The sequence below is a fragment of the Squalius cephalus genome (assembly GCF_949319135.1).
Source record: "Squalius cephalus genome assembly, chromosome: 20".
Lineage (NCBI taxonomy): Eukaryota > Metazoa > Chordata > Actinopteri > Cypriniformes > Leuciscidae > Squalius > Squalius cephalus.
Window position 1 is genome coordinate 10,512,114 of NC_137141.1, and position 13,828 is coordinate 10,525,941.

Genomic DNA, 13,828 nt, shown 5'->3' on the forward strand with positions numbered 1-13,828 from the left:
GACAGGTCTGATTATTTCTAATTAAAACTGTGCATTAATCAAAATGTAATGTTTAACCATTATTGGGTGAATATCACATTTCACCACAAAATCCATATACATTTTGACCATGAAGATTGTTTGTATAATTTTCATGACACATTTCAATTTCAATTTCATTTCATTAACTCACTTTAGCACAAAAATAATTAAAACTGACATAAAAATGTATTGAAACTAAATAGACATTTTAAAAATAATAAAAATGACAAAAACATAAAATTAAAAACGAATGATGTCAACACATTTACATTTTATAAATAAAAATGATATGTGCAATATAATTTTTTATTGCATTACAGTAAAGAATATGAAATTATCATTTATATGACTTTTTTGCATTACAGAAATTACAGTGAATGTTTTTGCATTATGGCAATAAGCACTGGTTAAAAAAACTCATGCCTTTGAGCCAATGTTACTGTCATGCTGGACAATTACACTTAAATAAATTGATTTTGGACAAATACATTTGAAGTTGTATGTATGTGAACCATTTATTATCTTTAGTCTTGTCATTAACAAATACAAAAAAACTGTTTAATAATGGTTATACTTCATGATCCATATTGCAGCCATTATCTAAAAAAAAGATGTTTCTGCTTATTCTCAATCAGCTTTACTGTATTAAAATATAACCATTTAAATCCAAAGAGAACAAGCATCAGTGAGCGAGTCCTAAAGGGTTTAAACGGTTGTGTGGGTTCAGTTTTGTGGGGTCACGCTGGTGGTGTAGAGGTACGAGACCGTTCCCGCCTGGATCTGGAAGGTTTGACCCTGAATCTGATGGCTGGGGATCTGCTCGCTGGTCTGGCTGATGGAGATGGGCTGCCCGCTCTGACTGCTGACGTGAATGCCTCCTGTTGGACTCGGCCGGCTGGGATTCTCCGAGGTTTCGGACAGCTGGTGGATCACCTGCAGCTGCTGTGGAGCTCCGTGGTGAACCTGCAGTTGCTCCATGGCTTCTTTGGTCAGCGTGATGACGTGCATTTGCTCCGGCTGCCCGCTGCTCACTTGACTTCCCAAGACGCTGATGGTTTGGATTTGAGCGCTGCCATCTAACCCCTCCGGTGCGACCAGTGCCAGGTTTTGTGGTTGGGTGAGAAGGGTGAGACCCTGTTCCACTGAAGTGTCTTCTGCGGTGATGATGCTGATAGCTTGATCCTGACCCAGGTTGATGTTTTCCACCTCGCTGGTCACCACCAGCTGGATTTCCTGCTCGCCGTGGGTGGGAAGTTGGTACGGCTGGAGTTGGAGGATGTTGTGCATTTCTTCGGCCCCTGATGTGGCCTGCACCTCCGCGGGGCCCGTGCTCTCAGCTTCTCCTGGTTGACGCTCTTTGTTGTGAGTCTTGGTGTGAGCTTTAAGGTTGTCCAGTCGGGCAAACGACAGGTTGCAGACAGAACACGTGAAGGGCTTTTTACCCGTGTGAGACGCCACGTGACGCCGCCTGGCACTGGGGTCCGAGAAGGTCTTATCGCAGACATTGCAGACGTATGGCTTCTCTCCTCTGGATGACAAGAAAGATTTTTTTTTTTAAACATGCAAATCTTGAACATTAAAAGGCAAGACACTACAGGCAAAAACTTTGTTATTTCATGCACTGGTCAGTTTTGAGATTTTGTTCCAGACTAGTGGAAAGAAAACATCCACAAATCACTTTAATTGTTTATTTTATTGCACTTTATCTATTTGCATCCGCAGATTTCAATTACAATACATATCTTTGAAGGCCGTTCCATCAAAGTATTTTTCAGAAATCTCCACTTAAGCAGCTTTACATCCACTAAACTTTACAGGTTTATTCCTATCTATATTCTCAAGGTTTTTACTGAGCTGTTTGTTTATACATAATTAGTCTGATTTATATCCACTTTTTTCCTTACGAGCCTATTGCGTTTTAGATTATGAGAGGCACTTCTGATTTGGGGAAGTTCCAGTCAAAAAGACTGAAACAAATCCTTTCAAAGGATGATCATTATCCATCAGTTTGACTGAATGAGCTGTAAAATGTCCTTTGTCCGGATAATAACAGATAATAGCTTGGTATTTTAATGTGATATGGTATAACAAGAATATCTATGGCAAGAGCTCTTTTCAGTCGCTGCATTCTTTTCCTACTGATTATTTTCTTGTTTTCTTTTATATTCTACTGTAACAGTATGAAAAAGGACAACATGGTAGGTCTGTTCTCCTGATTTAATTTATGATATATCCCATGAATAATTCAATGGAATGCACTAGGAATCTCTTGTTTTTCTCCCTAAATCCTCACGTCTCTTTCCCAGTTTGTATTCACACGGATGCTTAAAATATAATTGTCTCCCTTTTTCACTTCTAATCCATATTAACAGTATTTACTGGAATATTATTAAAGCAGGTAAATACAATTTATTGTGTTTACTCAATGTTCCAGTTAATGAACATTTTTGATGTACTTTACATAATACAGACATATATTACTACAGTGATATTTAACACGCCCGTAATATTTCTGCAGAAATAATCAAGCTTTTGAGGTTATTCATGGTCTGTTGAAAGTACTTTCTTAATGCCTTTTCACTTTTAAATTTCCTTTTAATGTTCAACGGTTGAAGGGTGAGTAGAATAAATGTCATCTTATTATACCCAGATTTTGAAAGTGGTTATTACTGCGTTCATAGAGCAAACATTTTACTGATTGTTTACAGTTTAACGGAAATTACTCCCATAATCGCACAAAGCATCATGGGACGTAGGAAAAAGGTGGATAACATTTTATTACACTGCCTATTTGCATCTGTAGATTTTAATTACAATACATATATTTAAAGGCCAAAAATCTCCACTTCAGCAGCTTCACACACACCAAACTTTACAGTTTTATTTTGTTTCCTTTATTTACCGGCGGTGTCTTAATATGTTGATTTCTGACCTGTGTATCCTGATGTGTGTCTGCAGCGTGCTCTTGGCTGTGAAACACTTCCCACAGATTTCACATGTAAACGGCTTCTCACCTGAAATGATAACACAGGTGTTCATACAGCACAGATATGCAAACTGCTATGAAGTGTGATCTGTCTGTTACCAGTATGAGTTCTCAGGTGCTTCTTCAGTTGAGCTGCATCCATAAATTTATGATGACATTGCGCACACTCAGGTAAAGCTTTTCCTGTGTGAACGCGGTAATGGCTTTTCAGCTGCCGCTTCTGACTGAAGCTTTTCCCACACTGGTCACAACTGAAAGATTTATTCTCTGTGGAAAGAAAATGGAGAATTTTATAGACCATCAGGCAGTATATATTCAGTTATTTGAATATTTACTATGGTGTTTTGGTCATGTACTGTACCATGATATGACCAATGTGTTTGTTTTTTTTTGTAAATTTTCTATTGCATTACCACGTGCTTTTGGACATCATGTATTATGATCATACTGATCTATGGTGTCCTTACAGACAAATATGTTCATCAAAGTGTACCATGCTTTACATTAAAATGCTGTGGTATACCATCACATGGTACAACCACAGTGGAAAAAGAGATTGGACATAGACATAGAAATGTTTTTAAAAAGAAGTATCTTATGCTGATCAAGGCTGCATTTATTTGATAAAAAATAAAGTAAAAACAGTAAAATTGTGAAATATTGTTTTCTAATTCTATAAAAAAAATGTATTCCTGAAATGCCAAAGTTTAATTTTCAGCATTGTTACTCCAATCTTAAAGGGTTAGTTCACCCAAATAATAACCTACCCTCGTGTCGTTCCAAATCCGTAAGACCTTCGTTCATCTTCGAAACACAAATTAAGATATTTTTAATGAAATCTGAGATCTTTTTGTCCCTCCATTGACAGCTACGCAACTACCACTTTCAAGCCCCAGAAAGATAGTAAAGACATGTAATCCATGCGACTGCAGTGGCTTAACCTCAGTTTTATGAAGCGATGCGAGTGCTTTGTGGCTAACATTTAATTTAACTTTATTTACAAAATATTAATCTCCAACGCGCGTTCACACAACAACGTCTACTCTCGTGTCAACACAACACGCATGGGTCGTGCCGCTTTCGTGAACTCATGTTGGAGATTATTTTGTAAATAAAGTGGCAAATTGTGTGGGTTTTTTTTTTCACAAACGAAGCACTCGCATCACTTCATAAAACTGAGGTTAAACCACTGGAGTCAGATAGATTGCTTTAGTGATGTCTTTACTATCTTTCTGGGGTTTGAAAGTAGTAGTTGCGTAGCTGTCAATGGAGGGACAAAAAGCTGTCAGATTTCATCAAAAAGATCTTAATTTGCGTTCCAAAGATGATCGAAAGTCTTACGGGATTGGAACGACATGAGGGTGAGTAATTAATGTCAGAATTTTTAATTTTGGGTGAACAGTCCCACATGTCGGCCGTGATCCAGCCCACATTTGGTACACCTGGATTCCACATGGCCCAGATCTGGGCCAGACACTATGTTGCTGTCTGGGATCCCTTTAAGTGTCACATGACCGTCAGAAATCAATTGCTGCTATAGAAACTTTTCTTATTATAAAATACATCTTTAGTAACATTCTAAATGTCTTTACTGTCATATTTGATTAATTTAATGCATCTTTGCTGGATAAAAGCATTTTAGTCTTAACCCAAACTATTGAATTGTCATGTATAAGCAGCATGGCGCAGTGATTTGTAGTAGTTGTGATTGTGAAGTCCCTCACCTGCGTGTAGGTTCATGTGCTCCAGTAGGGAGTGTTTGGTGGACAGTGCTTTGGAGCATATTGTGCAGATGAAGGGCTTTTCTCCCGTGTGCATGCGCAGATGAACCAAAAGAGTGTGTTTCTGGGTGAAACCCTTCCCACAAACACTGCATCTGAACGGTTTTTCACCTGCATAAAAAGAAGTCATTTTATATTGAGATTCCCTGCATATAAATGTGTCTTTGCAGTGTGTGGACAAAACCACCATTCAATGAAAAAAAATTCATTCACTCTGAGCCATTTTCTAAGCAATATGATGTCATATTGCTGATGCTCCGCCCACGACCACTGACGGACTGTCCCGTATTAGCATATTTCTTCCCTCAACCATTTGTATAGTGTCCGCCAAGGCAGCACTTTACCTGTCTTGTGTGGACACGCCCCATGGAAGAGAGGGGTGGGGTGAGCAGTTGCTCATTATCATTTAAAGAGACATGCACCGAAACGGGTCGCTGTGAACAGAGCTGTTTTTGAGGAGGTAAAAAGGGTGTTGTTTTACACAACCATTGAGGAATTTTAACCAAAGTATCATAAAGAATCATACCAACTTGTGGAAAATGGGCATCCGCTGACCCCTTTAAAGTCCCCGTGAACCGGAAGTTGCAAACGACTTTTCTCCAGTGTTGTGACGTATTTCCAAGTGAAATGGAATATTGAACAGAGTGTTTTTACTTTAGCGCTCCTCCTCTCCATCTCTCATTCATAGCAGACTAACGGTTTGAGGGGAGTCGTTAAGCGTTTTCAACCCAAGCGTCAAACTGATGTCATCAGAGGAACACCATTCCAGACCAGAAGTAACTTTTCAGATTTTGATTAAAGATTACCACGACAAACAATCTTTTTCTGTGTATTAACTTGCTCGGATTAATTGTTCACCACAAGACTTGTAATAGGCGCTAACAAAGTAAATAAGGTAAATTTTTATTTCATGACGTCTTTAATCTCTGATGAAACACTTAAATATAATTAAAAGAATATTGACCAAGTCACGTAAATTGATAGATGTGTATTGTGTAATACAAATACGTTAAAACAAACGGTAACACTTTACAATAAGGTCTCATTTATTAGCATTATAGTTAATGCATGAGCTAAAGGCAGGGTAGGCGATTTGTTCCAGAAACATTTTTTGTTATGCTGGTTGAAAGTCTCTTCACATCCTGATAGCAATCACTAAGTTAAGTGGTCTAAATGTATTTATATCGTCTGTGGAAGGTGTAGGACCATAAAATGTTTTTTTTCCAATCATGATATGATGTCCTACCTGCCTGTCAGCGTATGTATTTCCATACCTCCACGCACCTGCTCGGACAGACATCACACATCATCAGCGTGTTTCATGCTACGAGTTAGACAGACGTCAGTCACAGAGCACCGCAAGCGAAACAGCAGACACCTTTTATAGTTCCTCCTGAACCAAAACCACGGGCTTATGCTGTGTTCACACCATAACTACTGTAATTTGGAACGGTTTGTGACTTGAATTTTTCAATGGCAACACTATCAACGCTGAAATTAATCTGCAGCAGTCAAGGTGGTCCAGGTCAGTGCTCTTTAAGTTGTTCACGTTCATTATTATTGTAATATTATGTGCTTTGAGACAGAGGTAATTTAACACTGTCTCTCATGACGTTTTTGTTTGCTCCCTGCTGTGAGCGTTCATGTGTTTTGAAGGAGGCGTGGCTTTGGAGACGCTCTGAAGGGAGGGTGGGATCTCATGCTTTCAGAGCTAGCTTGCTATTTCTATTTGTTACTATTTAATCGGTTATTTAGTATAATAAAAAAATGAGGTGCACCTGTATGAGTTCGTTGATGTATCTTCAGAAACAGATGGTTTTTATAAACCTTCCCACACTCGTCACATCTGGCCTCTGTGTCCGGGTACTTCCTCTTTCGCCCTCTCTTTCCTGGCTCCTTGCGTTCAGTCAGATTGTCTCCTAACCTGTATCCCTTCAGTTTGACAGGCTGCCGTATTTTACGCTTGCTGTGACGGGGTCTGCCCTCCTCTCTGGGGTTGTAGTCGCTGTCACTTAAGTCTCTTGGAGGTGAAGTGGGATCTAAGAGAGGTTCTGTGGGCTCTTGAGCCTGTGCTGGTAAACCGCTCTCTGGATTCTCCGTCTGGATTGAATCCTGAGTGTACATGCTCTTTTTCGGGCGCCCTCTTTTACGCTTTGCCTGTATGCATTCATCAACACCTTCTCCCACATTTTCAACCATTGAACTGTCCTTTTGAAGGTCCTTGTGGGCTTTGAGCAGATCTGGGATGTCCAGAAAGCGGGCCATGTCAAACAGCTGCTCAGAGCTACTCTGGTCCACCAACACGTTTGCGCTGTAGATGAACTCAAGCACGGCCGAGAAGGTTTTCGCAGACATGCCATCCAGCTTATACACCGACTGGCTTACCTGATCTTCAGCAGTGAACATCACTGAGAAATATTCACTGCTCGCTGCTAAAAGAGCCTTGTGTGCCTTGAAGTGCACGTCTTCTACGATAAGGGTTGTGTCACAAAGCAGTTCACTTCTTCTGAGTTTGTCAAATTTATGCAGGATAGTGTCCTTGTGTGTTTTTGAATGCAGGGCGAAGACAGGGGATGCTGGCGGGAGAGACGGCGCAGACATGGTGCTGTTACAGCGAGCTTGAATCTAAAAAGGAAAAGGTTTTAACACATCTTTTCTGTTTGCAATATAGCAGTGGTTTTAAATGGGCATCAGGTGGTGAACAACACAATACCAAACCCATATTTAATGTATAGTTTGCGTGATATCATATTTCATATTTTCTTTTTCTTTGAATAGTCTTGTTCACGGTTTTTGAAGATGAGGGCATGTCAAACAACCTGTCCATGTTGGCATCTGTCTAATTTGACTAGCTTCTACCAAGTAACATAAACTTGGACACACAGTCTGACCTAAAATAAAAGATATGGGAAGCATTTTCTTCTTCCCTTTAAATACCTATTTATTTACATTTACATGCATTTAGCAGATGCTTTTAATATTCATAATATATTGTAAGTACACAAGTCACCAAAATATATAACACTGTTATAGTGTTTTTTTGTTGTTGTTGATATTTTAATACAAAAATCTTACATACTGTGCCTTTAAATGCCCTAACTGAACTAAAGCCTAATCTTGGCTTAATCTAAGCCCTGTCTGTGAAACCAGGGGCCTGTTTCAATAAGGAGGTTCAACCAACTCTGAGTTAAAACTTGAACTCTGAGTTGACTTACACTGAGATGGGAAACTCAGAGTTTTTGGTTTCAGAACAGCTGAAATTAGTTAGTTCAATCAACTCTGAGTTGACTGACTCTGAGTTAAGCGCGTGCACCACAACTATAAAAAGCCAAAACCATGGCAACAGCGCCAGACAAAAAGAGGTCTGCATATTTCTCACCAGCAGAACTGGATGAGCTTCTGCAAGCATATGGAGAGTACAAACATTATTTTGTTTATAAGTTTACATTTTAATTACTGTTATACAGTGATGGGTGTAATTAATTACCAAGTAATCTAAATACTGTAATTTAATTAAAGGGATTACTCTTAATTCTTCTGTAATTTAAAGTTAAATCTGATGTAGTTGTATTAGACTATAGAACAATTCTGTATAGGCTATTTAACATACATTTTTAAAAGTTATATTTTTAATGTAACCTTCTCCCTCTACACACTTTGGTCAATTCAAGAATAATTCATGCAATTGTATATTGTTTATTTGAAAGCATTAAAAGTGCTGTTTCTTGTCTCTCCTTGTATTGTTCAAGTGTTTAAGGTTGACATGGGATTTAGTAATTAGTAATAAGTAGGCCAATAAATTCTATAGATAGTCATTATTACATTAATCTAATTACACTGTTGAAGATGTCATTTGTAGTTAGTAATACAACTTACCCAACTGTTATAATATCAGAGGTGAAACTGGAAGAACAGTATGTTATTCAACCTAATTTTAATTTTCATGTAGGTGCAATCCTGCAGACATTAAAAGAGCATGGCAGCAGCTGAAAATTTAATATAAAAACATAATTCAGTCAAGTAAGGCTTGAGCATATCATGTAGGCTACCTGACTTTACAAACATTTGACATATTAAATAACTAAAACATCCAGTGTCTAGCAGTGCAGCAGCATTTACAGCTGAGGGAATTCCTGGAGGGGCTTCAGAGCCAGTCACTCCCGAAGATCCAAGGGCCTTCATAAAATCTAAGAGGTTTACATATGTGTTATTTTTTATATAGGCTATTTTTAATATTTCCATTTATTTTACTTTGGGTTAGGATTTTTGTTGGTCCCAACAGATTTTGATGGTAATATCTGTCTTTTGGAGCCTCCTGTCCCAACAGAACCCCAGGCAGTTGTAAGTCGCCTACTCAATACACCAGAAATTATGACAAATAGTGTTATAAAGAGTACTCAATCAAATGCTCATCACATGGGGATAAAGAGTTTCTGCTGCCACAGAGAGGCCTACAGTGGTAATGTTAACATTATGTGTCTACACATCAAAAAAATCTACACATTCAGATTTTTTCACATTTTTATGTGGAGTAGCCTATAGAATCTAAGTTTAAATCTAAGTATAAACGGGTATTCTTATCTCTCCCCCAGAGTGTGGAAGAACAGCAGGAGGACGGTCCATCAACTTCTGTTGCACAGATGAACAGTTCAGTGATTTTCAGTAAATGCCAGTTTAATTCTGTAGAATTTGTTTAGAACTACATTATGTAACTCTAATCTACTGTATTTTCAGTTGCCAGTTAAGGAGTTATATAGACTTCATCTTATAAAAAAAAAAAAAAAAAAAAAAAGGTTTAACATACCTGCCATTCTGAAACAGAAAACTCAGAGTTTCCCTCATTTCAGGGTTAACATACTCAGAGTTTTCACTTAACCTCCTTTCTGAAACAGGCCCCAGGCCTTAATAATACAAATGATATAAAAGGCCTACTTAAGTGGTTTAAAAAGAGTACACTTTCTTCACATACTTTATACTTTTAAATCACACTTTGTAACAATGTCAAGTTTTAAGTATTTTGAGTCATTGTTTTAATCTTTTACACTTTGATGTATTAAACATACTAAAGCACATGTAAAATTGTACATGTAGTGCTATTCAATATTACATGTACAGTTAATATATTTTATATTTTCTAAATTGCAGCTTCATCATTAAAAATAGATATTATAAATGGGTCACTGACAAATAAGGTTTTTAAAAGTGTAAAAAAAACATTAATCGAGATATAATTAATTTTGAAACCATTTTTTTAGTTTTACTAAGTGTTAACAATGAGATTATGTGGTTTTTACAATCAATTAACACTGCTCAAAATTTGTGCTCAAAAAGATGGACAAAATTTGTTACCAAAAGAGTCATTCGGTTTAACCATGAATATATCTAAAATGATTAATTTGCAGATAATTATTCATGAAAAAACCTGATTTGGCATTGATGTTGAGACAGTATATAGTGTGTACCACGGAATAAATATAAAATAACATTATCACTGATCTCATAAATGTAATCATTTTATTGGACTACTCTAAACCCTCCTACATATTCAAGTAAAACATTGCACAGGGAAATGACAAAAGGGTAAATGTAGAAAAAAAGCCTACTCTGCTTTATATTTGTATTATTGTAGTTCCTTTAGTTATTAAAAACAATATTATTCTATTTAAATATTTACTATATATCGGTTTTACCGAATGACCAAGGCTGGTTATACCGAATGACTATGTCTGCTGCCCCTGATATTATGAATATTTAAGACAATACACAGACAAAAATAGTTACAAAAGCACATTTTATTTTTAATATAATATTAATGTAAAAAAGTACATCAAACATGAAAACATTTGTCAGGACCACTATCATTAAATACGATTGACAATTAGCATTAGGATTGGCGGTCTGGTTCTGTTCTGGGCGAAAACTCCCTGTGCATCCGTGCAGCCTAGCTTGGATAAGATCAGGGAGAGCAGCGATAACCCCCCTTAGGGTAAACAGAACAGAACCAACATGAATGTACTGCATATGTCATTAATGTAATATTTTAATGTACAACATAATTTGAGAATTTATTCTGATTCAAGGGGAATCAGAATGCCAAATCCTGACTGACGAGAGGAGGAGCTGGGGATGGAGGAGGGTAATTAGCTCCTGAGAAATGCAATAGTTGCTGATGATACTGAAGGAGCTTATATATGTATACAGTGATAGGCATCATATTCCTATAGATAGACGTAGATCAACTGAGAGTCAGTAATGAGAGCTTGACTAACGTGACCTAACAGAACTTACGCTACGCTTGATTTCATTGTTATTGGAATGCACATATTTATACAACTCATATCATTAATGATATTAAAGTAATTGAAACATTAAAGCAATTAATTGTTCTTGGAACAAATGTTTAAATTGTTAAACATTCAGATTAGATTAGATTAAATTGCTAGATGCTATATATTCATGAAAGTCATCCAAGTCTTTGGAGTATAATCTTGAGGACTGTGAATTTAGAGGTTCTGGCTCACTAATGGTTGTATGCATGTCTTCTATAAAGTAGAAGATTTTGTCTTGGTCTGATGCCAAATGTGGTTCCTGTTGTACAGTACATCATCCACTGGGATGTCTGGTGTCACATTTAAATACTAGGGGTTCAGGTTCAGTATATTGTTTATGGTCCTCAACTTCTCTCTCTGCCTCCGTTTTGCCCTCATCCATATAAGATCCTTTTGGCCAAGTTCATCAATTGACAGGCGTTCTTTTTTGCCACTGAGTTTTCTTCTTTGGTAACTAAAAACAAAAAGAAAACTATACCACTACTACTACTACTACTACTACTAATAATAATAATAATATAATATTGGCAGGTGTTCCTAATAATCACTGTTACTAAATGCACAATAGAGCCGATTGTATGCATTGTAACAGTGTTATGATGCAATTACTACTATATATAGTATTATAATAATAGTAATAATAATTAAATAATATAAATAATAAAACAAATGATACTTTTCTCTTCTTTTGGCAAGTATCTCTTCTTTTTTAACAGGATCAGTTTTGATTCTTTCCCAGTAGCGAGCTGCTTTTTCCTTATTTGATAAAGGCATCTGCAAAAGTAAAATTCAGTCAAAATGAGGTAATAATATACTCTGCACATTTCCTATTGATAAAATGTTGTATTTATTTATTCCAGATATGTACAAATATGATATACATTGCTGTCATTCGGTACAACCAAATTTTCGGTATTACCGAATGACAATATTTTCAAACAATGCTAACAGGCTGATATCTAGCTAGCTAGCAAAAATATAATCAGACATTTTATATTTAGTACAAGTTTTTAAAATATTACAACATTTTCCATGTTTTATAGCGGTTGTACCGAATGACCTGATATTTCCAGACATGCGTATAAGCAGGCAAAAACATGAATTTTTCAAATAGTTAAGAGTGAGTTACTTACTTTGCTTCACGACCGTGTGGTCCTTTGCAGGTGTCTGAATGATGTCACATCCTGTCACATGATATTGACCGCATGACTTTATCCAAAATGGTGCCTTTATATCGGTTACTCCAGATGACATCAATGAAATTCATTCACAAAGCAATGACTTCTACACACAATTTTAATACCATTTTGCACTATGTTGATATATAATGTTATAAAATCATGCCAGAATAAAAAATATGTATACATTTATTACATTTTAAGATATTTTAATCACAAATGAAATGGCTGTATTGGCCTTCGGACAGTTAAACCGAATGACCTTTTGACACTTCAAAATCTTTAAAATACCTTTATATGTAGTAAAATATAATTAAAACCTTTTGGATTCAATAAAAGAGATAAAGTTGTACTACCTTATATACTTTGGATGTCATATCTTTGTTTTTTATTATTATTAAGGCCTTTGGACTAAAAAATTACCCGTCACATCATTGACCCAAATATATTTCAATACATTTTTTTACAACAACAACAAAAAAAACATTAAAGTATATTTTAGATAAATAAAATGCTTGTCAGTACATTTTGGCAGTACTCTAAAATTCTGCTAATTGCATTTAATTGCAAATACACAATCAAGTGTCCAAAAACATTATTACATTAGCACTTTGCAGTATATTCTTTTAAAGTAGGACTATATTATTTGCGTAATTAAGTACTCCTTTAAAAAAAAAAAAAAAAAAAAAAGGAAGCTAAAATAATGTATATTTTCACCCATCAGACCAACATTTTTGGGTTGTGTGAGACCGTTGTGACCAACCAGTTAAGAACCATGTACCATATAAATCCATGGTGGTGCATTCTTTGTAGAACCATGTAGAACCTAATCATTCAAAACCAAAGTCTATATTAAAGGACAATGGCATTTCCGTTTTCACAACTAAAACTGTATGTAAGCGTTGTATTTTTTGACACATTGTCACAAAGATGTCTGTCACTGTATCATGCACTGCATGCGGTCTGCAGCTGTAAACACAACAAGTATGCTGTAGAATCTCACACTGCGTTTTGTGCAAAAGGGTTACACACACACGTGCGCGCGCACTGTGAATCTTCATTTATATCTATGTCAAAGGTCTTTGATCACAGTAATAAAAGAATAAACTGGTTTAAAACCAGCGCCATGTGTAGCAACAAAGAGCTCCTTTGTTTTCCCTTCTAAAACACGCTCATGGCTAAAAGGCTGGCGCTGATCAGTAAATCACAATGTTTATTCTGCGAAACGCACTTGAGATAATAATTATACTACTCCCTAAAGACTATAATGTACGATTGAGCTTTCAGGACCTTACCTTAAAGGAACCGTTTCAGGACAGCCACATCTCACGAGAATTAGCCTACGTTCCGTGATTTCAGTATCCATAACAGAAGTAGGCAGATAGAACATTATTGGGTAGAAAGGCAGCATTGCTAGCATTGTGGCGTGGTTACCATTTTTAAAAGCGCAAGAGATTTCATGTAATCATATTATATAGATTGTAAGAGCACTTTTCATATTTGCCACCATTTAAAATATCTCCCGTCCTGGGA

At 36.5% G+C, this 13,828-nt stretch overlaps 1 protein-coding gene across 3 annotated transcripts; it reads right to left on the bottom strand.

The window, feature by feature from the left end:
- Nucleotides 1-744: 744 nt before the first annotated feature.
- zbtb24 (zinc finger and BTB domain containing 24) lies at nucleotides 745-13,724 on the bottom strand (the record flags this gene model as incomplete). Of its 3 annotated transcripts, none has more annotated exons than XM_079854367.1 (6): nucleotides 13,591-13,724; nucleotides 6,567-7,413; nucleotides 4,732-4,899; nucleotides 3,107-3,274; nucleotides 2,954-3,035; nucleotides 745-1,549 (listed from the first exon to the last, which is right to left on the bottom strand). In XM_079854367.1, exons 2-6 carry the CDS (start codon nucleotides 7,387-7,389, stop codon nucleotides 745-747), a joined length of 2,046 nt encoding a protein of 681 aa, XP_079710493.1. In that variant the 5' UTR covers nucleotides 7,390-7,413; nucleotides 13,591-13,724. The 3 variants fall into 3 exon arrangements, with proteins under 3 accessions (XP_079710493.1, XP_079710492.1, XP_079710494.1); XM_079854366.1 differs by lacking the exon at nucleotides 13,591-13,724 and adding an exon at nucleotides 13,077-13,262; XM_079854368.1 differs by lacking the exon at nucleotides 13,591-13,724 and adding an exon at nucleotides 13,013-13,088.
- Nucleotides 13,725-13,828: the final 104 nt, after the last annotated feature.